The 27,752-nt window shown below is 40.3% G+C and overlaps 1 protein-coding gene and 1 long non-coding RNA gene across 9 annotated transcripts in view; one reads left to right on the top strand and one right to left on the bottom strand.

Annotated features, from left to right (window-relative positions):
* LIPF (lipase F, gastric type) lies at positions 1-27,223 on the top strand. 7 transcript variants are annotated; one of them, XM_032313434.1, is made up of 12 exons: positions 151-227; positions 4,701-4,923; positions 7,125-7,292; positions 12,315-12,430; positions 12,602-12,719; positions 13,492-13,690; positions 14,763-14,872; positions 19,114-19,250; positions 20,764-20,910; positions 22,966-23,037; positions 23,695-23,766; positions 26,852-27,223. In XM_032313434.1, exons 4-12 carry the CDS (start codon positions 12,326-12,328, stop codon positions 27,083-27,085), a joined length of 1,194 nt encoding a protein of 397 aa, XP_032169325.1. In that variant the 5' UTR covers positions 151-227; positions 4,701-4,923; positions 7,125-7,292; positions 12,315-12,325; the 3' UTR covers positions 27,086-27,223. The 7 variants fall into 7 exon arrangements, with proteins under 7 accessions (XP_032169324.1, XP_032169325.1, XP_032169326.1 ...); XM_032313435.1 differs by having other exon boundaries at positions 4,701-4,931; XM_032313436.1 differs by lacking the exon at positions 151-227 and adding an exon at positions 4,275-4,358.
* LOC116573361 overlaps positions 11,904-27,752 on the bottom strand; it is a 32,974-nt gene continuing 17,125 nt past the window's right edge. Inside the window, exon 5 of one of the 2 annotated variants that reach the window (XR_004278724.1) lies at positions 11,904-13,683. This is a non-coding gene — a long non-coding RNA (uncharacterized LOC116573361). The remainder of the gene's footprint in view (positions 13,684-27,752) is intronic. The other variant, XR_004278725.1, reaches the window with a different exon arrangement.

Here is a 27,752-nt window from a genome sequence, read left to right as displayed (position 1 = left end):
CACAGCTGCTTCATTCTGGGCCTGGCCGATGGGCAGCGGCGGCGAGGGCGCTGGGTCTCTGCAGGTCGGAGCCCGCGACCTGTCCCCGGGCCCCCCAGGTCACCCACCAGCCTCAGGCCGGAGGGCCTGGAGGGCCCTGGGATCGACGGCCGCGCTGCGTTTCTCACCTCGCTCTCTGCCGGAACTCTTGCCTTCGCTATTCTTAAGTACATTGGTCTACATGAGAGGTAAGTATGGATTTTTATTTTTAAGATTTTATTTATTTATTTCAGAAAGAGAGAGAGAGACAGAGCACAAGCACGAACAGGGGCAGGGACAGAGGGAGAAGCAGACTTATCGATGAAAGGGAGCCCCATGCGGGACCCTGGGATCATGACCTGAGCCAAAAGTAGATGCTTAACGGACTTAGCCACTGAGGCACCCAAAGTGTGTATTTTTTTAATGTCCCCAAAGGACACCTAAATTTTAGTGCAGTTTTATTCTTTTTAGTAATTAGAGAAAAGAAAGTTGAGATTCTATGTAGACAATAATTTCTCGGTTTTCCATTTGACTCCTTTAGTGTCATTTCTTTGTGATACTTCCTTAAGAAAAAATGTAATTCTTGAATTTTAAAAAGAATAATGGTTTTATTTTACTATTTAAAAATATTGGGTAATTTCTGGTGATGACAAAATGTCAGAAAACATAGCTAAAAGACTTCTATGTTAAATATCAAAATCTATAGTTGGGTCTTTTCAAGAAATAAAACTAGGATTGTTTGACAATGAAGGAACTAATAATCTCACTAAATGTGGGCTTTGAAGTTGCTTATTTAGCTTTTCATTGTTCCCAGCAGAATGTTTCAGAAAATAAATTTTCCAAGTCTTTAGAATTCTGTCAGTTAATGCTCTGAATGTTCCAGTGCATATGACAATCCTTGATTTCCGCCCATGTATCTCTAGATATTTGAAGTTTCCAATCTTCTTATTGCCTCTGAGGCACAAAATTTCCAGTCAAGTTGTTAGCTTACTAAATCAAGATCCATAGACTCTTTTTTTTAAAAAGATTTTATTTATTTATTTGACAGAGAGAGAGATCACAAGTAGGCAGAGAGGCAGGCAGGCAGAGAGAGAGGAGGAAGCAGGCTCCCTGCTGAGCAGAGAGCCCGATGCGGGACTCGATCCCAGGACCCTGAGATCATGACCTGAGACGAAGACAGCGGCTTAGCCCACTGAGCCACCCAGGTGCCCCTAGATCTATAGACTCTTGAACCCTAACTCCTTCCAGTGCCAAACATCCTATGTGACTTCCATGATTTTGGAAATCTGAGCCTACACTTCTGATCCTAGGAAGACTCATTAAGTCATAAAAAGAAGCAAGTTTATAAGCTGAGTTTGGAGATTGGCCTCTCATTTGCTTTGCTCTGAAAATTTTCTCAAAAGTAGTTGGCTGGCAAGTGAACCTACACCTGCTGGCTTTATAGGGGCCCAATCCAGTGCGACAGGTGTGCTTGTAAGAAGAGGAAGTATGGACACAGACAGGTACAGAGGGAACAATATATAAAGACAAAGGGAGAAGGCGGTCATCGGCAAGCCAAGGAGAGAGGGCTCAGATGAAACCAACATTGCCAATACCTTGATCTCCGACTTCTACTGCTATGGTTCAAGACACCCAGACTGTGGTATTGGTCATGGCAGCCCTAGTAAGCGAATGCAGTGACTTTTGTTGAATGCTGCAGAGAACCCTCAGGGTCACCCAGAAGGTGAACTGTATATAAAACCTGAAGCTCTTCTCCTAGCTTCTCCAGTAAGGTCGCTGAGCTGGTTCAATTAGAGGTGCCAGTTACAGGTGATCCCTACTGACTGTCTCACAGGTTGGCTCTAGAGATTGTATATCTTAATATGAGTGAAATCACATAAAATATACGTGTCTTCTGAGGCTAACAGAGTCTTAATATTTTTTTAATCTCTTCAACCTACTCTAAGCCTTGAATGACACAACCAAAGACAACTTTGTTCTCATGCTTTTGTCATATATTTGACACTGAGTGGCAGATTCTGCTTCTAAATTCTTAGTCAACATATCCAAGAGTTTTCTCTCACCAAAGTAGTTTTCCATAACACTATCCCAATACCTCACTCTCAGCCAATGCCCCCTCAATTTCCTTCCTCCACTGTCCTCACTTGCCTCCACTGTTTTGTTAAGGTCCTTTCTAAACTTGCCTTACCCAAGTGGGGGCAGCACTGGAAGAGGGCAGGGACAAGTCTCAGCAGGGTTAGGGCAGGACTCCTTGAATCTAAGAGTAGAGCAACACCCTTATCTCTGGACCTAAAGGATCAATTCAAGACCAATTGACCAGAATAGGAAAATAGATATCAACCCAAAGTGGTCTTTATCTAGAAATTCCAAAACACACCTCTCTTTGTTTTTTTGAGAGTGCCAACAAAGCAGATCCGGTTTGATTTTTAATCATCTATTTTACTGTTGCTTTAAGGATTAGGAATAAAAATATTGTCTCTCCCTTAACCTCCACCTGTGTGTAGAAGGGCACCAAAGCTTGCCAGGTATAGTGGGCCTGCTCCGATATGGAACTTTACACTGGCCAATGCACAAGGGGCCTTTTTTCCAGAAGCTGTATGTGTGTGTGTGCATATGTATGTGTGTGTGTGTGTGTGTGTATATATATATGCTATATATTTTAACACCAACTCACTTTCACTAATAATAAAAATAACGTAAATAAAATACACCTTCTCTTCTAATGAAATGGTTTTACAGAAACCCAATGTTGCTTCCAAGTACGATTATTCATGAAAATTCTTTATGTTCATTTAGCTTGTTCCTCCACAGTACTGTGTGACTGAGGGCTGCACTGTTGGTGGAAAAAAGTCCTGTGTCTGAAAACAAAGATGTCAGCAACATACTGTGTCAGATCCCTAACCTCATTCACCTTCCGTCTATACCTTCTACAACCAATTGGATTGGGTTGTAGTGTAGTGTAGACAGGAAGCACTTCAGGATATTAACTATGAAATTTACCAAATTACTGACCCAATAAAGAAAACTCTACTAGATGCAAAGTTCTGGAATTTTCTTAATTGACAATGGAATTGTTTTTCCTTAATGCTATTGTTTATTTTTCATGTTCTTTCACAGTTATTTCCTAAGTTGGACTGTACTATTTTGGTTTTACAAAAAGTTACATAAATAATCATTACTACATCTATCTCCAATACTATTCTTTCAGTGCTGACATTGAATTCATAGTACGCATAAAATAACCTTTTTCATCATCTTTTTTTTCTTTATTTTTCTTTCTTTCTTTTTTTAATGTAGATGGACTCTTCTATCCTTGTAAATATTCTGCTTTTCATTGCCATTCAGTCTTATTGGATATGTACTTATTGACCATTCTCTTAATTGTTGTATGAAGGATTGTTAGACATGACCCTAGTCTCAATGATACCTTTTTTTTTTAAAGATTTTATTTATTTATTTGACAGAGAGAAATCACAAGTAGTTGGAGAGGCAGGCAGAGAGAGAGAGGAGGAAGCAGGCTCCCTGCTGAGCAGAGAGCCCCATGCGGGACTCGATCCCAGGACCCTGAGATCATGACCTGAGCCGAAGGCAGCGGCTTAACCCACTGAGCCACCCAGGCGCCCTCAATGGTACCTTTTTTAAAAAATATATCTTTTTATTTGTCATATAGAGAGAGTGAGTGAGCACAAGCAAGGGGGGTGGCAGGCAGAGGGAGAAGCAGGCTCTCCGCTGGGCAAGGAACCTGATGTGGGACTTGATCCCAGGACCCTGGGATCATGACCTGAGCCAAAGTCATAGTCTCAAAGATTCTTAACCTTTCTATAAATGAAGGAAAATTTGAGAATTTAATGGAAATCATGGAACTATTCACCTTAGAAATCTACATATTTACATGGGCCCCAGGTCATGAACATTTGTCCCTTACAAAGTTAGTGTCAAGTGTTCAGAGTAACGAGGTTTCTAAGAGAAAGTTTCTAGGTTTCTAAGAGGAGCTGTAAAGACAATGTTATCTCTGCCAAGTGATAAAGAAACTGGAATTTTATGGGGACAGTCAAATAAACTCATTTCCTAAGCACCAAGAGTTGTCTCCTGTGCCTCCAAACCAAAGCTTCTAGAGAGCACGAACCTGGCTTGCCCTTTGTAAGATCTTCTTTCTGGCTTCTGAGAGCTTCAAGCATATAATAAGCACTCAAAAGAAAAACTGGGGAATGAGGCCTTCAGCAATTGGTCAAATTTCTCATTATAAAAAATTTAAAGGATAATTTACTAAGAATTTATGCCATGCTTGATGCAATGGAGAGTGTAGAACTTACTTATTTTTCATAAAAGCCATCTGAGAGGTAGGCACTATCATCCTGCCTTACACTGCCTTACAAACTGATGTAAATCCGTTGAGACAACAGGTGACTGTTGGACTTAGTGGGTTTGACCCTAAAGCCATCCATTTAGACCTGTACTCTTCTTCCCTCTGTCCAGAAATAAGCATGAGAAATTCCCCCACTATATATGGGACAGCACCCGCCGGCTGGTGTCACCTTAGGGGTCTTATGGACACTACTGAAAACACTATCTTCTATTTACTTCTCTAGCTCTTTAAGTTTCCCAAACCATTTGCTTTTGTTTTATTTCCTTTTATCTCTGTTCATGGGTTCATTCAACTACCTATCTGTTATGTCTCTCAGCAGACACCATCTGGACAAGAAAACAGCTTAGATTTAAAATATGGAAAGTGTCAGTACACAAGGACCTATAAGGACCTAGAACAATGAGGAGACGGAACCACTGACTCGACAGGGAGATTCAGATGTGACCACGGAGGTGACATTTGGAGTGAACCCCGAATCTTGAAGAAAAGATAGGAAGCAACAAAAGAAAATCAGGATACTTCTGTGAGAAGCCCACCAGGTAGTTGGGTGGGTGTTGTTCCTGTTATAGAGTTTATTACACAAACTAAGGCCCAGTGAGTAAGTGTTTTGCCTTGAGTCACCTAACATAAGGTTATATAGGTACAACCATTCCTCCTGCCCTTGACCTCTTCTCTCAACAGTACAGTCTCACTCAATGACACTTTCCACACCAGAGTCATGTTTTCATGTGTCCTAATTAAAGACACACACATTAATTGCATCGGTGGATTCTGATAACGTCTAACCCAAAGACTGTGTGGTCAAGGTGGTTTCTGTGGAACAATTGGTACAACTCCTAAATTATGACTTTTCTTTCAGCAGCTTATAAATGGCTTTCTGTTATCGTTAGTAAAATCTCTTATGAGTATAAAAATAAGAGATCGTAATAATTTAATACATATATTTTTCTAGTGTATATTTTGATATCCTCTTGTCATTTGATTTACATTCCATTAATCATATTTTTAAAATATCCACCAGGTAGTTTAATATTACAAAACGTATTTGGTATGCTTATGCATGTGTATAGATGACTTGGCAATTCTTTTTCTTTCCCTAATGATTTTTTTCATCAGATACCTATGAATTGTGTACTTTGTTCCAGACAAGGGGTAGGCACTGGGGATAGAATAGCGATTGAACAAGGTGAAGCCCTTACAGTTACGGAGTTTACGTGTGTGTGTTATGTGCCAGGGAAGAGATCTGACAAAGCCCATTGATCAGTAAGTCCTATGATGGGGATGACCATAGGGTTCCATTGCAGTGCATATAAAAGGACGAAGCCCAATACAGAGAAACGATAAGCACTGTCAGGAAAATACAGACTGAGCTGAGACCTGTGTATACATGAAGGACAGTTGCAAGGGGAAAAGGACAGTGAGCAGGGTGAGGGAGGTTAGAGGGGCTGATATAGTACAGAAGGCAATATGTTTCCTCATGGCCCTTAGCATATGCTGCACACTGGACCCTAACTCCTCTTTTCTAGTTTCTATGACTACGACAATTACCCCTAATGAATCAGAATTTAAGGTACTTATAAAGAAACAATTGGCTGATTGGCTGCATTGTTATGGCAAGAATTATGGGTCTCTTTACAAGATCCTTAGTGTTTAGATATACCACACTCTGACTCCAAACGCTTTTCAGCTACAATAAAAGGCCAAGGGAACACGTCCTGCATTCTCTTTTTGCATGAGTACACATGATGACATGAAAAACGTGGTCAAGCTCTTTCCCGCCTGCTGGGAACGTAAATTCAGACTGCATTAGGATAGCGAGCAACACCTTCCCATTCCACATTGACCCTAGGAGATTGTGCGACTCTCTTTTCAAAAATCTCCTATTGTCAATGACAATCAACCAGAGCTGAGTGAAGCTGAGATATTAGAAACATAAGTATATGCAAATACTTGTGGTACTGGCTATGCCCTTTCTCCTAGTTTGTTCAAATCAAGCATTTCTGCTCAGTTTTATGATGGTACTTGGTGAAAAGTTGCTGTCATAGCCCACCGTTGTGTTCCTTCCGGCAATGATTATTTCTTCACAATTTCTGCAGGTAACATAAGTGCTACTGAAAAAATGATGATTCCTAAAAATAAATTTGCAAATTATCTTAAGAAGTCAAAACACAATTCTCTTTTTCTCTCACTATAAGGTATGGGTGCTCATGGTGGTTATAAAGGATAAGCTATGTTTTTAAATATTAAGTTTTTAACTACACAAGTCATTTATTAACACAGTGACATTGTTCAAACTCCAAGTAATGATTTTATATAAGAAAATGGCACCACCCACATGTTTTTAAAGGGCAGCAGCTGGGGTTTTCTGGGAGTTAGATCATTATCTGCTGAGTTAGAGACCCTGATCAAAGAGCATAATAAAACGCTAATCCTTGCCGATTACATTCATTTGCAGGAGGTTATGTAAGTATCCAGTCAGAAGAGTTTATGTGCCATAATTTTAAAGAACAAGAGGAGACCTTTTATTATCTTAGGTCCCTTTATCTGAGCTACACTACATAATCATTTGTCTTATACCTTTGGTTCAACATTCTTTATATGTTTAAGCTATCAAGAATCATTTTTAATGTTTCCTAAATCCCTTTTGGGCATGACTCCTTTGGCCAATATTTGTGGTTGTTAGAAATTAAAGGTGTGATCTCGATACTAAGTGAAAATCAATGCAGTATTTGATTTTTAGGTTTGTCTTCTGATAATTAGATGATGTTCAGATATTAAGATTTATGGAATCTAATCAGTGGCTGAGTAGTTCTGGCCATTATTGGAAGTTTTGTCTATAAGAAGGAAATGCAACGTTCACCAAGATACTAAACATCAAGAGAAATACGAGCTTGTTTCTGAGGAGATCGTGAGTATAACTTCTGCTGGGCAAAATTTGTATTTGAATTATTGAACTCATTTTTTTTCCTATAAACCCTTGAATTTTTAAAGAGCTTTAATATTTGTTGCATATTCATCTATATAAATATATATATATAATGTATATATATTCATCTATATAAATGTGTCTATTTAAGTTAAGGCTCATTCTTTAAAATCCTACTTATTTTTCTCTTGGATTTTTAATTTATATGTGAACTTATTAATTACTAGATGACAGATTTGCTTATTACTTCAGCATTTTTATAGTGAACGCCTAATGTGAACATTTATCTCTCATATTCTTCCTTCTGAGAAGCAAAAATCAGTCCTCTAGCATCATGAGTTAGCTGTAGTAATATACTATATTGAATAATTTAATTTTATCCAAGTGCTATCGAATCAACCTTTATTAATACCATTGCTAAAATTCAGAGGCTACTAATGCATTTCTTCAAATTATACACCTCTCCAAATAACTTTAGACCAAATTATATAAACCTCTGGTCAATGTCCCAAGCAGCATCTTATAGACGTTGGCCTTAGGCCATCCTAAAGAGGCATTATAGTGGAGAACATAATCATTGGAGACAGACTACCTAGTCTCAAACATGGGGTCAATTTCTTTCAAGCTACCTGTTGGCAAAGCCCTTTTTTTAGCCTCACCTCACTTATCCATAAAATGGGGATGGAAATGCTATCTACTGCATAGGGCTATCATGAGAATCAAATGGGATGACTGTAATAGTAGCTATTTATTCAGAGTTTATGATATGCCTGCCATGTTGTTAAGAACTTTCATTATCTTCGTGGGTTTGGATAATAACTTGGGGACATGCACCATTACTGGCTGTATTTTCTCAAAAAGGGAACAATCTCAGAGATGGTAACTCAACATGTGCGACACCCCACCCAGGACACAGTGAACCCTCTGCAGATGTTAGTTACTGATACCATCCTAGAGCTGGCCCATGGGCATTTTGAGCACACTTAACCTGCCCCTGAATGCCTCTGAGCTCATGTTTATGACTGGGTTGTTGGGACATCCTATAAGTTAAACCATAGGTAAAGTGTCCTCACTTTACAATGCCAAATCACTTAATGAGGCAATAGAAGGTGAAAATTATGGCTCCTAGACATATTTGATCAGATCTTTCTGGTTTGAATGTGAAAACACTGTTGGTTGTTCTTTATGTATGAGTTTGTCCCTTTCTAAAATATCTTTGTAAAGACATGTAAAGACATTTGTAAGAGACACTACTATATCTAACCCTCAGTAAAGAAGTGGTCAAACTTAGACCAGAGGGTCAGGTTGAGGTCTCGAGACCTTCAGTCTGGCTCTCCTGTAAGCTGCAAACTATACTAAGCGTTCTACGTGTATGATGACAAATGGTTATACTGCCTTTGTTGAAACATCAGCAACTGAGAAATCACCTCTTTCCAAAGAATCCCACTTGAGTCCAATGACACAAATCTTACAAAGCTCTTCTCTATACAGAATGAAAATCTTTCCATGTGTGACCTCCGAATACTGCTCCTAGTACTCACTAGTTTCTTTCTTTCTTTTTTTTTAAGATTATTTATTTCTTTACTTGCGAGAGAGAACATGAGTGGGTGGGAGGGGCAGAGGGAAAGGAAGTTGCAGACTCCCCACTGAGCAACGGAGCCTAATGTCGGGTCTTGACCACAGGATTCTAAGATCATGACCTGAGCCGAAGGCAGATGCTTAACCCACTGAGTTTCCCAGGTGCCCCGGCACTTAGTAGTTCCTTAACGAATATTTATTGAATGACTTATTTCAGACGCACTACAAATGAATTGATTTGAAACTGTCCTTCACATGACGTCTCTTCAAATATTTGGGGACAAACATTACTTCTCCCTTGAGGCTTTTTCACCAGCTTAATATCTGAAGACCTATAGTTGGTGATTACAACATAGAAGGGACTTCAGATGTTCTGGGTCTAATGTCAAATAGTCTGTCTATGCTGAGAAATAAGTGATAATTGCCATCACAAGATCAGAAAAGTAAAGGGCTATGAAAGTGCTCCTTTGGAAAAGGTTTGTAAATTGCAATTTCTATAAAAATGCAAAAATGGTAAAGAACATCAGTTTAGTTCTAATAAGTTTGAGTATAAGCGGGATTCCTTATTTTCCTAGAGAAAATGCTGACCAGCTGTCCCAACTACCACATGTTGACAAGCAAGACTGATAAATTTTAAATTGGGTAACCCCAGTAACTCAGAATAAAAAAAAAATCATTCCTTTTATAACCAGCAGATTTTGTCACTGGGCAGTATGGCTTCATAACCAAGATGCCCAACAATTTTGGTGTTCTAGTTTTACTTTTCAAATGAGACCTTTTAAATTTTATAAATGGTACTACACAGACTGTATTAGATAAACCAAATGAACTGTATTCTGTGCCCTTTTTTTAATAACCAGCTCAGATAAATTTTCATATAAATACATATAAATACTTTCTCACTTTTTTCTCTTTGGGGAGTATTATAGTATTTCTTCTTCTTATTTTGTAATTTAAATACAATTGCTATATAACATTATATCAGTTTCAATGTACACCATTAATGAGTCAATATTTCTATATATTGCAAAATGATCACGAAACTAACTCTAGTTAACATCCGTCACCACACATAGTTACAGAATTATTTGTTCTTGTGATGAAAGCCTTTAAGATCTACTCTCTTAGCAACTTTAAAAAATACCATACATTATTGTTATCAACTATAGTCCCCATGTTGTACGTTATATCCCCCTGACTTATTTATCTTATAGCTGGAAGTTTGTACTATTTAATTCACCTCTCTCATTTCATTCCCCCTCTACCTCCCTACCTCTGGTAAACACCCCTGTGTTCTCTGTATCCATGAGTTCAGTTGTTTAGGTTTTGTTTGGGTTTTTTTTGTTTGTTTGTTTGAGATACCACACCTAAATGAGATCATATAGTATTCGTCTTTCTCTGTCTGACTTATTTCACTTAGCACGATGCCCTTGAGGTCTATCCATGTTGTCACAAAGGGCAAGATTTCCTTCTTTTTAACGGCTGAATAGTATTCCTGTGTGTGTGTGTGTGTGTGACATTTTCTTTATCCATTTTTCCATCAGTGGACACTTACAGTGCTTCCATGTCTTAACTACCATAAATAATTCTGCAGTGAACATCAGTGAACATGGGGGTGCCAATATATTTTGAGTTAGTGTGTTTTTTCCCCTTTGGATAAATACTCAGAAGTGGAATTGTTGAATTATATGACAGTTCTATTTATAATTCTTTTGAAGAACCTCCATACTGTTTGTGGACCAATTTACATTCCCACCAACAGTGCACGATGTCTCCCTTTTCTCCATACGCAGGTCAACACTTGTCATTTCTTGTCTTTTTGATAATGGCCATGCTAACAGGTGTGAGGTATTTCATTGCAGTTTTGATTTGCATCTCACTTTTTTTAAACAAGAAGTATCACATTCTGTTGTATGGTTTGCAGGATAATTTATAAGATTATGTTCTCTACTGATAGGCACTTACTTAAGTCATTCCCAATCTTTCCTGTTATATACAATGCTGTAGTGAACATCCTCGTACATATAGATGGTTTTAGACACATTTGTGGTTATAGCTGAGATTAAAATCTAAATGTGGAATAGAAGAGTTATGCATTTTAAATTTTCATAATTTTCTTGAAAGACCTAGCAAAAACTTACACTCCCACAAACACTTAGGTCTTCCACCCAATTTTGCCATCACTATGAATTATCAAACTTGATTTGATAGGTATTAAAACATTATAGTTTTAATTTACATTTCATCGATTATAAATGTAACAGAATATTTACAAATGTTTTTAAGTTGTAAGGTTTTAGGCCACTTTTCTCTCTAGGAAAGCTTTTTCATGTGCTCAACCAGTATTTATTGATTTGTTGGTCTTTTTTCTCCCTGATTAATAAAAGCTAATAGATATTAAAGAAAGTAATCCTTTGTCATAGAAGCTACAGATATCTTATGGAAGTTAACATTTTTTTTTACTTTTGTAAAAAGACTTATTTATTTTAGGAAGAGTAAGAGAGAAACAAAAAGCAGGAGGGGCAGAGTTAGAGGGAGAGAGAATGTCCAGCAGACTCCCTGCTGCCCATAGAGCCTGACATGTGGCTCGATCTCACCACCCTGAGATCAGGACCTGCGCCCAAACCAAAAGTCAGACACTTAACCAACTGCACCACCCAGGAGCCCCTGTTTTTTCACTTCATAAAATAGCTTATAAAAGCCTACCAAATTTGAGAGGACATTATGTGAAAGACTGATCACGTATATAATAGCAGTAATGTGATCCACTTGAAATTATCTTTAACTTCTCTGAGAAGTAGGTTGTTGTTTCTTACCTGTAGACTATGAGGGGGTTGAATTAGAAAATCACTAAAATTCTTTTAATATCATGATATGGGTTTTCCTCTTTGTTGTTAGATACTTTGTTTTTAGATATTTTGAACAACTGGTGGTGGCCATTAAGTCCATATAATTACCTCAGATTAATAAGCATTTATGGAGTGGCTATCATAAACAATGTTAAAGACATCACGATGGGTTTGAACCATGTTGTATTGATATCGAATCTAAAAGAATCAAATGTTGACACAATGCCACCCAACCCCAACACACACACATGACTTGGGGCTCTCAAAAAGAGTTGACAAAAGCCTTAAACATAAGGCATAATAAGAACATAATATTATGCCAGACAATTAGAAGACATTTTGATCAATTAAGCTGAGCTCAATATGACTTGAAAACCAAGTAGGAAATGTTCGTAAAAGGCTTCAAGGAGAGTGAAACATGTGAAGCATTAAAATACACATGCTGACCATCACATGTCCCAGTTTACTGCCCAAAACAGAATATAATCAAACCTTGCATGAAGGTAAAACTAGCACAGAATACAAGTATTATGAAAGCATCATAGGCTAACCACTGCCATGGTTTCTTCTGTTTCAGACAAGAGCAAAATGTGGTTGCTATTAACTGTGGCAAGTTTGATATCTGCACTTGGAACCACACATGCTTACTTTGGAAAATTACATCCTATAAGCCCTGAAGTGACCATGAATATTGTAAGTTACCAGAGTTGTGGGGCAGGGAACCCATAGAACCAAGAGCTACTACCATGATTTAGAATCATGGCAAGCTGAAGCTTTTACGTGACCAGTCAAGAATAACTTATCTACTTACTAGATGCTTTTAAAAACTCAACTGAAACTAGAAGCTTTGTTTTTCTTCATCAGAGTCAGATGATCTCCTACTGGGGTTACCCAAGTGAAGAGTATGATGTCATAACGGAAGATGGTTATATCCTTGGGATCAATAGAATTCCTTATGGGAAGAAAAATTCAGAGAATATAGGTATAATCCTCCCTCCCTTCCTTTTTCTCCCTTCTCTTTTCTTCCCTTCATTCCATCCTTGTTTCTTTCCTTCTTCCCTTCCTCCTTTCATTTCTCCCTAAGGACTTAGTGAGTCTTGCTCATTCTAGAAATGAAACCATGATGAAACTTTATCTCTCATCTTCAGAGAGATCATCATGAAGTTAGTGGAATCATGAACAGATAGTTATAATGATACGTGATAAGTGCAATGCTAGAACTCTGCAGAGGACATTAAACCAGAAGTTCTGATACAGAGGCCTAACTCGGCTGGTGGAGATCAAGGAAAACTTGCTCTAGAAATAATGACTTAGCTGAGTCCTGGAGGATCAGGAAGAGTTAGCCAGGATGTGTGTGACCATGGGGAGGAAAGGGAGGCGATCTGAGGCTCATTTCCTCACTTACACAAACATTTTATCTTTTTCTCATCGCAGGAAAATTGTGAAGTACAAGGAGAATAAAATTAAGCATGATCACCTATCACTTTACCACTCACAAGCCACTTAAATTAACATCACACTGAATTTCCTCAGAATATAAGTTTCTCAATAGCCTTCCAAGGTTAAACTGCACAATCTGATGCGTTGTGTCACTTGAGAAACCACCACCATAATTAAAATGATATATTCAAATATTCAACTCAATCAAGCAAAACTATTTCATTCTAGTCGTCCGAAAGTCTATATCCTGTCTCCATGTTTATCTGAGAATGAGGAATGAGGATATAAATCTTGGATACAATTTTCTCCCTCAGGCCGGAGACCTGTTGCATTTCTGCAACACGGTTTGCTCACGTCAGCCACAAACTGGATCTCCAATTTGCCCAACAACAGCCTGGCCTTCATTCTGGCAGACGCCGGCTATGACGTGTGGCTGGGAAACAGCAGGGGGAACACCTGGGCCAAGAGAAACCTATACTTCTCCCCAGACTCCGTGGAATTCTGGGCTTTCAGGTAAAGAAAAGGGACAAAGAAAAATGGACAATGAAAAATAAAATCGAGTTTAAAAAGCGTGAGTATTCATGTTTGCCTGTTCCAATCCAGTCCCATTTTAATACATTACACTCTCAGGAGGGAAGAAGCAAGTCTTTTTATTCTAATCCCTTCTTGGATTCTGAGTCCAAGGGTAGCTTCTCCTCCATGATCTCAGTACGTGTGATGAGCAAATTCCCTTTTCAAATGGAATGAGCGAAATGACCGAAGCAAGGAAATTTGGTGCCTTAGCAGATTCCAAAAGGAAGATCTATCGAGATTTGGGAGGATATCCAAGCTCAGTTGGGGTTTCAAGAACCCAAGTCACCATCAACAGTGAAGAGGGTGGGAGGGAGTTAATATGGACACCATGGCCAGCTTTTCAAAGGTTTCCTTTCTCCGGCCCTCTCATGCCCCATTCCTAAAAAGTGCTGATGGAGGGGGAAGCAGAAGAGATTTCGGTGGTGCTGCTAAAGCATAGAAAAGTGCTCTGAGTGTTCTAGGGCCTGCAAGGAAGCTCGTGTCTCTGGGGGGGTGAGAAAGAGAGAGAGGTCAGGCGGGCTCCGTGGGCCACGCTGAGGCCTTCAGAGCTCACCCTGCGCACAATGAGAAGTCACCGAGCAGTTTCCAAAAAGGCAGTGGCAGAATCCCATTTTCATTTTCCAAAGACCATTCTGGCTGATCTTTGGGGAGTAAAAGAAAGGGCGCTCTGACTCATCTCAATTGACCCCAGATTGTGTACAATCTGTGTACAAATGATGATTAAATCTGACATTCATTTTTAGGGATAGCAAGATTCCCCACCGACAGAGGCTATCTTGTTTGAATTAAGCTGCAGTTGTAATGCTCCATTTCAGAAATGACATCAGCTCTTGATAAGAAGCCAGCCCCCCAAAAGCACCTGACACTCTCTCCTGGTCTATAAGCAGCAATGCTTAGAGAAGCCAGTTTTCTATTTTCCCAGAGAGAGGCTTAGCTATAAATAGGCTTGACTTTTAGAAATTATAGCAAGGAAATGTATTCAGTTTTATTTATGCCTTCGTTTTTCTCACAGCTTTGATGAGATGGCTAAATACGACCTCCCAGCCACGATTGACTTCATTTTAAAGAAAACTGGACAGGATAAGCTGCACTACGTTGGCCACTCCCAAGGCACCACCATTGGTAGGTAAAAGCAGCTGAAGCAGGGGGCTTTTGTTTGTACAGACCCCTTCCCAGTGGTTATGCAGGCATGTCGGTCATTGTGCTAACTGCTTTCCATCCATCATATAAAGGAATGGCTACGACAATCCAATGATATAGGGACAATGATCAAATCTGTTGTATATATGGGGAAATAAGACAGGAGGGGAAATAACTTGTGCAAGGTAACACAGGTAGGACGAATAGGGTACCTCAGATCCCAGCTCAGGCCATCCTACTCCCAAGCCCATAATCTTAGACACTGCACCTCCTGGCCTCTGGACTGGACATCCCATCCACTCAACCACATGAGTGGAACATCTGCAATGTGTCCTAAGAATATAGCAATAAATAAAGGAGATGAAAATTTCCGTCCTTGTGCTACAGATACTCTAGCGGGGAGGCAGAGAAAGTAACAAGGGTTAGAAAGTAAAATACAGAGTAAGTTAAATAATGGTAGCGTTATGGGAAGCAAATAATCAGGAAAGGCTATAAGGGAGCATCAGAGGGGACACGGCGAGTTCAGATAGAGGATATCCCCAGCACTCTGTGAAGGAGATGGGGGACTGGGGACTGGTGAGTCATGTGTATGCCTGAAAGACTGATGTTCTGGAAAGAGGGAAAAGCAAGTGCAAAGGGCCTGAGGTTGCAGACTTTCAAGGAATGGTGATGAGGTGATTCACTGTGTAGCTGAATCAGACACAAAGCAAGGATGAGATGCGGGCACAGTCTAAGGAGGGCAGACTGTTCAGAGCTTTTGAGATGTTATAGGGATTTCAGGTTTTACTCTAAGTAAAGGGAAACCAGAGCAGAGTTTTGAAGATGGGAGTACCAGGATCTGACCTCAAGGCCCTCAACAGCATTAGAAGTTACACAGTCCCATTAACAGAATCACCCCAGCTGCTGATAAGGAACAAGGGTAGGGGTAGAGGAACCGGTTAAGGGATTCTTAGAGTGACCCATGAGAGGCATGATCATGACCTGGATGCAGGTGGGTAGCTGTGGTGTATGGTTAGGTTCTCGATGTGTTCTGAAAGAGGAACCTATAGGACTTGCCTCCACATTGGATATGGGGCATAAGGGAAAGAAAGGGGTCAAGAATGATGTGAGATTTGTGGTCTGAGCACCTAGAGTGATGGAGATGCCCAGTCCACGAGGGGGATTGCTGTGAGAACAACAGATATGGTCCAGGGGGACAGGGGCTCTGTTTTCTTGCTGTTGGGTGCCGGACACCTGCTGGAGATCTGAATGTACAAAATGTACGAGAAACCGGGTGCAATAACCAGTAGAGTGAGTTCAGACAGGAAAGGGGAGGAGCCCAAGGATGAAGCCCGGGCTGTTCTTAGTCTAGAAGATGAGGAGGAATCAGATGAAGGAGCTGGGACGTCATGGTGACAGTGCTATGGGAAGCCAGGAGTACCTCATGTTCTGGAAGTCAAGGGCAGAAAGTGTTTCAAGAAGGAGAAGGTGGTCAGCTGTGGAAGAGGCTACTGATGAGTCATGGGAACTGAAGTCTAAGAAGGGACCTTTGGATTTGGCAGCCGGACAGGTGGAGGGACCTTCCGAACAGCAACATCAGAGGAATGGTTGAGATAAAGCATAATCGGGTGAGCTCCCGAGCGCGAGAGAGATAGCTTTAAGGGGAAGGGAAAGGTGGAAGCAGAAGGGGAAGGAGGGGTCACAGAGGAGGAATAATGACGTATTTTATGCTAGTCTCTGTTCTCAGCCGATGACTTGATTCCATGCTGGGAATCTAAGTAATCGGTAGGTCCATATATAAACATCGATGCAGGGAAGTGGGTGAAGTTGGTGGTGGGCACGAGGGTCTCACCTATAGAATTTTTAAAAGTTTATTTATTTGAGAGAGAGAAGGAGAAGCAGAATCCTTGCTGAGCAAGGAGTCCGATGCCGGACTCGATCCCAGGACCCTGGGATCATGACCTGAGGAGAAGGAAGACACTTAACCAACTGAGCTAACTCACCTATAAAATTTTAGAGAAAAACGTCATAGGTCATGTCCCCAAGGAGATGAGGACTAGTATTCAGGTTGTTTTATAAATAAACACTGCTAGGGTAAAGGGCAGAAGGCAAGACTGGGCAGAGGGAGCAGCGGGGACGTGACACAGTTCCAAAAAGCTCTCAGTCAATTCTGTATGAGAAGGCTCTTGAGAGTCTCTTGGAGTGGAACCAGGTGGCTGGGCCTTTTTGGCCACTAGTTGACCCCCCCATTCAATGAAGACTACCCGGGGAAGGAATTCTTTAGAATTCTTTGAGAACCATGGATTCTCCTGAGCAAAAGCAAAATCAGACAGGAGTCACAAATTCTCTGCTGCTGGGGTTAAATAAATGCCTCAGACATGAGGAGGAATCTGGGCAGGTACAGCACAGCATGTATCCCACATGGTCAACAACCGAGTCGATATCCTTTTTCTTTCTTTTTTTTTTTTTAAAGATTTACTTATTTTAAAGAGAGAAAACATGCACATGCATACGCAGGGACAGGGGCAGAGGGAGAAGGAGAGAGAGAGAATCTCAAGCAGACGTCCCACTGGGCATGGAGTCCCACAGGGGCTCGATCTCATGACCCTGAGATCATGACCTGAGCTAAAACCAAGAGTCAGGTGCTCAACCGACTGAGCCCAGGTGCTCCTCAAAAACCTTTGAGGATCCTTTGTTAAAAAAGGGGAGATGTTCTAGATTACCAAAATGTACTCTTTCGATTTCCGAAACCATACAAAAGTTGCATCATTTTGGAGGGAAATCTGCCTTAACTTATGACACACTGATTTTTTTTTGTTGTTGTTTTTGTTTTTTAAATAGCACACACTGAACAGAGTTTAACTTTTCCTCATTGATCTAGGGTTATAAAATTATTTCCTCAAGATGCAATGCAATGATTTCCTAGGATTTATGGAGATGAGTAAAACTGACACTAAGTTACTCCAAACTACCACTCTTTGGAGTCATTTGAATTTTGAACATTCCATTCTTCTTTGTCACTAATGGATAACATGTCATCACTGTCACCACACACATAGATTTCTGGAAGGTGTTTCTGCTTTGCATTTGCATCTTCTAATCTTCTGTGTACTGGGAAGTCAGATAAGTGTCCCTTTTAGGATTGTGTCACAAGTAGTGTTGTTTATTCTAAGCAAGGAAGTGTATTCTGAGAAGTCACCTGTCCTACCTGTGCTGGGACCTGTAGATACCCACGCAATCTCTTCCTGTGTGATTCTTGCTTTCTCTGGGTGATAGACTGGCTGTAATCTACAGAATTAGGCAATCAGGTAAAGAATCCCTTAGCAAATGCCATTCTTCCTTAAGTAGAATTAGGCAGAGGTAGGTGAGGTAAGTGTTCACATTTGAAAGTCTTTTTTTTTATTGTTGTTGTTCAGAACTCTTTTGTCTAATCAATATGCTATTATTAACCATGGGGAGAGATTATCCTATGTAGTTTGATTGTATAGAGTTTAGCTTAATGACTCTTTGATCACATCCCAGTCTACTAATATGCTACCATTCAACACAGCAATTCATTACAGACAAGAGCTGAGCATATTTATGGAGCATAGATGTTTGAATTATTGTGGCTGGTCTCTTGTCCAGCATTTACAATGTGCTTAGTGTCCTGGTAAATACCTTCTATAATTCACCTCACTTGGTTCCTTAAAAAACCCTATTAAAGCACTCATTTTTAGTCCCATATTTCAGATGAGGAAAATGAGGCTTTCAGTGCTTAGGTGACCTGTCCAAGGTAACAAATCCAATAAACCTCATAGCCGGGATTTAAATCTTGTTTGGTCAGATTTAAAACTTTTTCAATCTTTCCCTTTGCATACCCTCCTCATATGAAGTGCTAATTAATTATCTCACTGTGATGACATGAATCTGAACTCATCAAAATCTGTTTGCAGTATAAGTAATTCTTCCTCACCCCACATGAATCTTAAAATTGGCCTGTTTTCTAAAGTCAGATGAAAGAACTTAACTTTTTACAAGTTCTAGCCTCAGGTTCCTAGAGAGAATCTACAAAAATAAAACAAATATACTAAAATTTGGTTGCTCTGAACAAGCAGAGGTGGTCAGTTTCTCTCTCTTAGTAAACAGCACTCTGTGTAAATCCAAATAATGTCCCACTTGTAAAACACACACACACACACACACACACACACACACACACACACACACACCTACTTTACTGGTTCCTTGTCGTTCTGTTTCAGGTTTCATCACCTTTTCTACCAACCCCAAGCTGGCTAAAAAAATCAAAACCTTCTATGCTTTAGCTCCCGTTGCCACCGTGAAATACACCAAAACCCTTGTGAACAAACTCATGCTTCTTCCTTCATCCATCTTCAAGATATGTGATTCTCTTCAACTGAATCTAAGATGTCGAGTTGTCCGTGGGTCTCAGAGGGACGGAAAGAGAAGGGAAACACGGTGCGGACAACCATGCTTCTGGCCAAGAATGGAAATGGGCGGAAGCGTGTTTCAGTTCCTGCCTAGCAATGGCTGAATCCCCATGACAGCCACTGAGATCCCCCTTTCTATCCACATCCTTGGTAGCTTTACGTGGGTTAGCGATACCGGGAGTGTCGGTCCCCATCATAGATGTTTCGTTTCCTTTGTATGTATGAAAACCACGATTCAGGGAGGGATAAATAAGAACAAAAGGAAGAAAACCAGAAAGGGGAAGGGTAGAAAAGAAAGGGAAGGAGAGGGAAAAGGAGAAAGAGGGGAAGGGGAGCAACACTCGTGGAGACAAGGACCTTGAGACCCTTCATCAAATGCCCTTGACTTTCAGAACTTTAAAAGGGGTCCCAGAGGGCAGGAGTGTGGGTTGCAATAAACAGGAAATATTAAGTGTCTTGTATAGTAGGCACACACTGGAGGGAACTAATGATCCTTGTTTTCCCAACACTTAATCACCTACTTCTCCCACCTACCTAAACTGACGCATACAGACACCGATGCGCTTCCTTCAGGAGAACACTTTTACTGCAGTCTGTAAAACGTAATGATGCTATTTCCTTCCATGGTTTTGCACTATTCATTTCTTTTCACTTTGAACTAACTTGTGTGTTGAAAGCCCAAGAGACTCTATCTACAGTCAAATTACATATGTAAAGCTTTTGCTCAAAACGTGAAAAATGTGCGATGACTTTGAGTATCATTACCGGCTGCGCTACTGCAGGTGTTTCTTTCCTACTTGGGCTCAGGTTTTCTGATAGGCAACGTAGATAGTTGGTTTAAAAATAATAATTAAAAAGCATTAGACCTTAAGTCAGGGGTTTGAGGCTCGGATCAAGATGGTAGCTTTATAGAATCTGTGAACTTTTTAGTCACTTCTAGGTAAGCACAAGATCTCAACTATTTCTTAGCCTCCTGTTTCCTCCCATATAATATGGGGATAACCCAGGTCTATTTTCCTCAAGAAGATTTAAGGCAAATAATCAAGCTCCCGAGCCTCATTGTCTTTCCAAAGGTTTTCCGGAAAATACAATGGGGTCACCATTTCGGCTTCTGATCTTTTGATGTTTTGTTGCATCACTTATGACATCCAGCCACGTTGTTTTATGATTTTTATTTCATGGCACTTATTTGCCCAACTAGACTGTAACTCTTCGTGTCTTACACATCTCCTCAGCAGCCACTATGTTTCTCAATGGAACAATAAATATTCAATGTTGGTCATCTGCCCTGTCCATTCCCCAACTTTATAGTGGGAATTAAATGAGAAAAAGAGTTTGAAATTCCTGAAACAACATAAAGAAATATGAAAATCTCACCAGCCAATTTGCAACTAGACAAATTAATGAGTCTTCTTTGCCACTTCATGTTTACAAAACTGTCCCAATGCTTTTATTTTCCAGCTTGTATTTGGTGACAAAATATTCTACCCACACCACTTTTTTGATCAGTTTCTTGCTACTGAGGTGTGCTCCCGGGAGACGGTGGATCTCCTCTGCAGCAATGCCTTATTCATCATTTGTGGATTTGATACTAAGAACTTGAACATGGTTTGTATGCATTGACATTTTGATTCTGAATATTTTGAGCAATATTTTGAGGACTTGTTCTACCATGACTTAGACATGGTACTTTGAAAAACTAGGAGGAGTGGGGGCCTGGGTGGCTCAGTTGTTTAAGCATCCAACTCTTGATCTCAGCTCAGGGCTTGATCTGAGGGTCGTGAGTTCAAGCTCCACATGGGGCTCCATGCTGGGTATGGAGTCTACTCAAAAACAAATAAACAAAAAAACTAGGAGTAGCTTCAGAATTGTGTCCGTGCTTTGTAGATAAGCCCAAGGGAAGTCATATCATTGTTCCCAGTTTCGTTCCCTCCAGCTCCCTGCGGTAACCCAAGTGCTCCCTAAAGTAAACAGCATATAGAAAAAATAGTAGGTAGTGAGCTCTACTCACTTCTGACCCCCTGAGTAATTGGTATAATACTTAAATTCTGTGAGGGGAGGCACTGAACCATATATTTTAGCAGGCTTCTCTGCTGATGTCTAAGCATTGACTGAATGTTCTTAATGCTGATAGTCACTCCCATAAATTTTATAAAATTTATTTCAGAGCAACTATTTATGTTAGCTTTTGTCCATACTCTTTATCTAGCTATTTCCATTGTTTTGAATTGGGTTTGGGTTTTAAAAACATATATGAAAAAGTACAGTTATCAAAAGGAGTTAAGAATATAAATTCCAGTTAAGAGCCTAAACTCCAATCCTTTCTTTGGAGCTGAGTTACACTCATCTGTCTTGGTTTCCTTGTCCACCAAGTGTATTAGTGTGGAGATTAAATGAACTCATTTGTGTAAAGCTTAGAGAACATAGTTCAAAGCATATGGCTCATAGGAATTGCATATGTTTTGCTACTAATACTATTATATTTTGACAATTATCCTTACTCCGAATTGTTGGTTAACCAAGTTCATTGACAAGAAGATATAATTCTACCTCCAGGTATCTACTTATTAAACAGTATTTACTAGGACACTACTAAGTCTTGTAGCTACTGGGGACACAATGGTGAAATCACAGATACCTTCCTGCCCTCATGGAAATCAAGGACACCCAGTCCTCTTTCTTAGTGTTGGTCAGAATCTGTGGATATTTTAGAATATACGTGAAAAAGGGAAATTTCCTCCATTTCTGTTTTGGATGGTAAGTAGAAGACTCATCCCTCTGTCTTGCAAGCAAGTCCCTCTCCTTGGCTCTGGGAATGGCTGCCATTTTGTATGTGCAGTATGATGGAACCGTCTACCCTTGTCACACTAAGAAAAGGCAGAACAGATTACTGCATTCCATCTGTGAGAACCTTCTGAGAAAATTCGTAGTGAAATAGAGACAAGGAGCAAAGGGAATTCGAGATTTCATCCTTCCACATGAACATTATGTGCAAAGGTATTTCGTTCTTCTATGATGATGGTCAATTTGTTTGACCCTAGCCATGGTCCTCTTTACAGTGGCACTAAGACCCACTATGAACCAGTCTATACAAGCTGAGACATGATTTCAGTTTGTTGTCTGGGGTCTGGTCACGGTGGATTAGAGCAGTGATAGGATAGCAGGATAGCACAATGATTGTAAATATCTTGTATGTGTATTCTGACTATATATCTGTATATATATATATGTCATATATATACATATACATATGACTATCATATATGAGTACACGTACACATCTCGCTATATGTGCATACATTACATCTACTGTACTCCGACACTGGGTAGAGAGAAGCGAAAGCTGAGAAGCTAGAGATCTAGAGTAAAATCTCTGGCTCCACCTTGATATGAGCTGCATGTCATTGGACATTTCTCCAAACTTCTCTGAGCCCCGATTTCCATTTTGATCAAAGGGATGATGAGCTGTCCTCATTGAGTGGTGACAAATCAAACAACTGTCTCATGCAATTACACTTTGCTAACTCTCCAGCAGCATACAACTATGTTGCTTGGCTCCTTTGGTGAACGCTGAATTTAGGCACTTGACCTGGATCACAAAAATTGAAATCTTAGCTATTTTAAGAAACCCAATATACATATGTGTGTGCCTTTGCTTTATAGAGTCGCTTGGATGTGTATCTATCACATAATCCAGCAGGAACTTCAGTTCAGGATGTCCTCCACTGGTCTCAGGTATCATTTCTCAAATGCTCTTAAAACTTCTTTTGTGTGCCTGAACCCCTGGCCCTTTCCGTAAAGCACAATCTTGAAATACTCTGTCAAATGCTCCTAGCAGGGAATTTTCCTGGCATGTGGCTGCCAGCTGAAAATAGCTATTCTGTCCATGTAAATGAAATCCTAAGAGGGGCTCCTGGGTGGCTGAGTTGGTTAAGCTTCTGACTCTTGACTTTGGCTCAAATCATGATCTTGGGGTCATGAGCTCAAGCCCTGCATCAGGCTCCGCGCTGAACATGGAACCTGCTTAAGATTCTCTCTCTCTTCCTCTCCCTCTGCCCCTCCCCACCCCTCTCGCATGGGTGCATTCTCGCTCTCTAAAAAAAATAAAAATAAAATCCTATGAAAACAATCACTTTGGGTAGCAAAGAAGTGAATGATTTTTTTTTTTATGACTTGGCATGTGAGAAAAAAATTATTTCAAGCAAAGCCACACTTAAACTTGCATAAATATCTGGTCCTGGATGAACAACAGTCTTAACTTTTGGGAAGGAGAAAAATGTTTTTCAAAAATTGTCTAAATTGAAAGTAAACTACCTGGAAGGGTTTGAATTTTGTTTTTCACATAGCAGGGAGAGCTTTTATTTCCTTGTATTATTCATTTCTCTCCATTAGGCTGTAAAGTCTGGGGAGTTCCAAGCTTTTGACTGGGGAAGCCCAGCTCTGAACATGCTGCACTTTCACCAGGTAAGCTTCTTAAAGTTGGAATTGTTCACATTTTGAAAGACAAAGATATAAAACTTTAAAGGTGAAATTATAATCATCAGGCATGTGTATTCCAAAGGAATGTTGGTGTCCAGACTCATCCTTAAGGAAATCAGAAAGTAGATGGTAATTTCCTTGGAATCCATGCATTATGCCAGACATCACCCTGTCTCCATACTCTCTCTGTGCACTCAGCTCCAGTGGCTGCATTCAGGGTACCGCACCTCCACCTGGGAGAACCTCCTAGAACGCATCCCCCTGCACCTCCTTATACAACCCTGCCCTGGATATCAGCTGCCCACACACAGCCCTCTCCTTTCAGAAGCGCAGTTCACAGATACAACAAGCCGACAATTCAAACTGTTTAGGAGAAAAAGCTGGACTCTCTGGTCTTCTTAAACAATAGCCCTTCCGGGGTCAACAGCCAGAGAAGTGATGCCACCATATTCCCAGAGATAAGATGTGAGGATGGCGTGCTCGCAGATCAAGGCTGGAGATACTCCTTGGCAGACAGGGGCCTTGTTGGAGAGGCAGACATACTGGCCACCCCCTGCCCTTGTTGCTGCACGAAGAAACCAGGCTTTGGGTCCATCCCATCTGGGGCCCCGTAGGCATTCAGACAGCAATTTCTTCATTGCCCCACCCAAATATGTAATGAGAACACATCTGCAAGCCCTCAGGTTAGGGTACACCTGCAGACCATCACTGGCTACATTTGAATGGGAGAGCTACTCTGCAGCTTTCGTAATCTTCTCCCCTTCCTTCTCCTCCCACCACGGAGTTTCCACCCACGTACTGGCCAAACAGCCCTACTGATTTTCATCTGCTTCCACAACTCGATGTTTAGAAGGGATTTCTATCTCTTCACGACAATATCTCATGTGTAGAGATGTCCCCCTTTTGCAACATTTTTTGATGTCTTCAAAGAGGCACAATCAGATCAAACACCATTGAAAACACATTTTCTGGGCGCCTGGGTGGCTCAGTGGGTTAAGCCGCTGCCTTCGGCTCAGGTCAAGATCTCAGGGTCCTGGGATCGAGTCCCGCATCGGGCTCTCTGCTCAGTGGGAAGCCTGCTTCCTCCTCCCTCTCTCTTTCTGCCTGCCTCTCCATCTACTTGTGATTTCTCTCTGTCAAATAAAGAAATAAAATCTTAAAAAAAAAAAAGAAAAGAAAACACATTTTCTCCAATCATCACCTCCTCAAACCCCCAAAACACAGTCATTCTTTGCATCTACATTTCTCCTGGCCTGTACTACCAGTAATCAGTGGCATCCATATTAGGGGACCTGAAATAACAAATCCCAAGCCCACCCTCCCTCCGCCAAACCATAGAACAACACAGATGGTCTTCAACTAACTGAGCCCTGACACTCAATTAAGAGCCAGAAGGTAACATCTAGAAAACTCTTTGAACAACGGAGCATGAATAAAAGAAGGTAGGTTTATAATTATTATTATGAATATTCTCCACATTTTACCCTTCTCTCCACTAAAATAAAGTATTAAAATATTATGGAAAATTATAGATGATGAAATGTTTTCCTATGACAAGTTGACTATTATATAAGGTGAGATATGGAAAAATTTCATTTATTGGATTAGTATTCTGCAGAGTAGGATCTAAAAAACCAAAAAAATTCTCTGTGGATAGTGGTAAAATTGGTGATGATTTTCTTATTCCCTTGTCCTGCTTTATAAGCCTCTTTAAAACCTATGTGTAAATGTTGATTTTCTAGAAATAGCAAATGGGACTGACGATAGCTTTTCTCAGAATTGTATCCAATATTTAGTCAAATCAGCCAAGTATTCAACAAAACAACCCCTTCAATGAACTGACTGACCTGCTAACTGACCATACTGGTAAGTCCGTACAAAGCCAAAATAAATGACTCAAGACATTTCAAGATCATATTTTAGAGTGTCTGGGTAGACTATTATAGTTAGAATCCAATTAAATCCACTTTCTTGATTTGGGGTAGAAATCTAAATTTTTAATTTGTAAGAAACGTGATCTAAAGATTTGCTATTCAATGCATGGTCCAGGACCAACCGTATCAGCATTCACCCGGGAATGCAGAATCCTGGCTCTTCCCCTAGATGTACCAAATCAGAATCTTCATGTTACCATGATCCCTAGGTGTTTCACAGGCCCTTTCAAGTTTGAGAAGCACTGACCTAAAACACTGCATCCAATTTGCTGTGAATGAAGGGGACTTTCTCTGAGCAATCCCTGCTAAGAATCTACTTCTATAACCCAACCATGCCATGTGCAACAACATGGATCAAACTTGAAGGCATTATACTAAGTGAAATAAGTCAGACAGAGAAAGTCACATTCTGTATGATCTCACTTATATGTGGAATCTGAAAACAAAACCAACAGCTGAATTCACAGATACAGAGGACAGATGAGTGGCTGCCAGCGGCGTGGGGTAGAGGGTGGGTGATATGGGTGAAGAGGCACACATTTCCAGTTTATACAATAAAGCCTTGAGGATGTCATGTACAACATGGTGACTACAATGAACAATGCTGTATTGTATATTTGGAAGTTGCCAAGAAAGTAGACCTTAAAGGAACACCTGGGTGGGTCAGTTGGTTGTGCAACTGCTTTTGGTTCCGATCCTGATCCTGGAGTCCCAGGATGGAGTCCTCCATCAGGTTCCGTGCTCTGCAGAGAGTCTGTTTTTCCTATTGACCCTCCCCTCTCATGCTCTTTCTCTCATTCTCTCTTCAAATAAATAAATAAAATCTTTTAAAAAATAGAGACAGAGAAAAAAAAACTTTCAAGTAGATCTTGAAAGTTCTCATCATAAGAAAAAAAAAACTGTAACCATGTGTGTGATGGACAATAACTAGACTTAATGGGGGTGATTATTTCACAATATATGCATCTATTAAAGCATTATGTTATACACCTGAAATTAATACAATGTTATGTGTCAGTATACCTCAACAGAAAAAATCATCAACCAGTGCAATATCCTCTAGCCAAGAAATAAGTATTGGGGTTTAAAGTGCAGTTACTTATAAACACTGGGGTTCTTTCTCTCTTATGTTTTAGCCCACACCTCCCTACTACAACTTGACGGACATGCACGTGCCAATTGCAGTGTGGAACGGAGGCAATGACTTGCTGGCCGACCCTCGAGACGTTGACCTTCTGCTTTCCAAACTCCCCAACCTCATTTATCACAGAAAGATCCCTCCTTACAACCACTTGGATTTTATCTGGGCCATGGATGCCCCTCAAGTACTTTACAATGAAATTGTTTCTATGATGGGAGAAAATAACTAGTACTTCCCCATTTAAAGACTTAACCAATTATTGTTCCAAAATAAGTTCTTCTCTCACACATGGTTTTCTACTGTGTTTGGGATTCAGTGACTCTTTCTGTAATTTTCACTTCAGAAATAAATCAGCATCAACAATCTATCCAGTTGTCATTTTTGATCTCAAATAAGTTTTATATGTTTTGTTTTTCACTTAAGATGGGTCTGGAAACACTTGAAAGGACACATTCCTGGGGAGGTGAAATGTCTCTTCCAGTCTTCCCATTCCAGTGATCTTCTAAACTCAACATAGATTGTGAGACATGAGTCATGAGTGTTGCCAAAAGGCCGTTGTTGGATTGAATACTGAACCCTCTGGTGTATGCTTGAGATCGAGTACACTGCTTTCTACTTGCTGAAGCTCATTTTCTCCCTCTGTTCGCTGCTGATATTCCTTGCCGTTTTGCATATTTAATCCCATGAAAAGACAAATTAAGCTATCAGCTGAATGAAAGTCAGCTCACTTTCACTTCCTAGAGGGAAGAGGGCAACAAGCAATAGGGAGCCATGGTTCTGGAAGTTGGGGTACAAAGTGTGTCCTGCATCCCTCCTGCTGTTCTACCCCCATCCCTGGACCTTGACCACAGAACATGGGACAACGAGCCAAACGATTTTTTACGTCACTGCCACCA

The sequence above is a fragment of the Mustela erminea genome, chromosome 14, assembly GCF_009829155.1.
Source record: "Mustela erminea isolate mMusErm1 chromosome 14, mMusErm1.Pri, whole genome shotgun sequence".
NCBI lineage: Eukaryota > Metazoa > Chordata > Mammalia > Carnivora > Mustelidae > Mustela > Mustela erminea.
This window is presented reverse-complemented; position numbering and strand designations above follow the sequence as displayed.

Coding starts and splice junctions, on each gene's coding strand:
- LIPF (XM_032313433.1), top strand. CDS start 29: ATGGGCAGCGGCGGCGAGGGCGCTGGGTCTCTGCAGGTCGGAGCCCGC. Junction 12,720..13,491: donor GAAAAATTCAGAGAATATAG/GTATAATCCTCC, acceptor TTTCTCCCTCAG/GCCGGAGACCTGTTGCATTT. Junction 19,251..20,763: donor TTCCTTCATCCATCTTCAAG/ATATGTGATTCT, acceptor TTTATTTTCCAG/CTTGTATTTGGTGACAAAAT.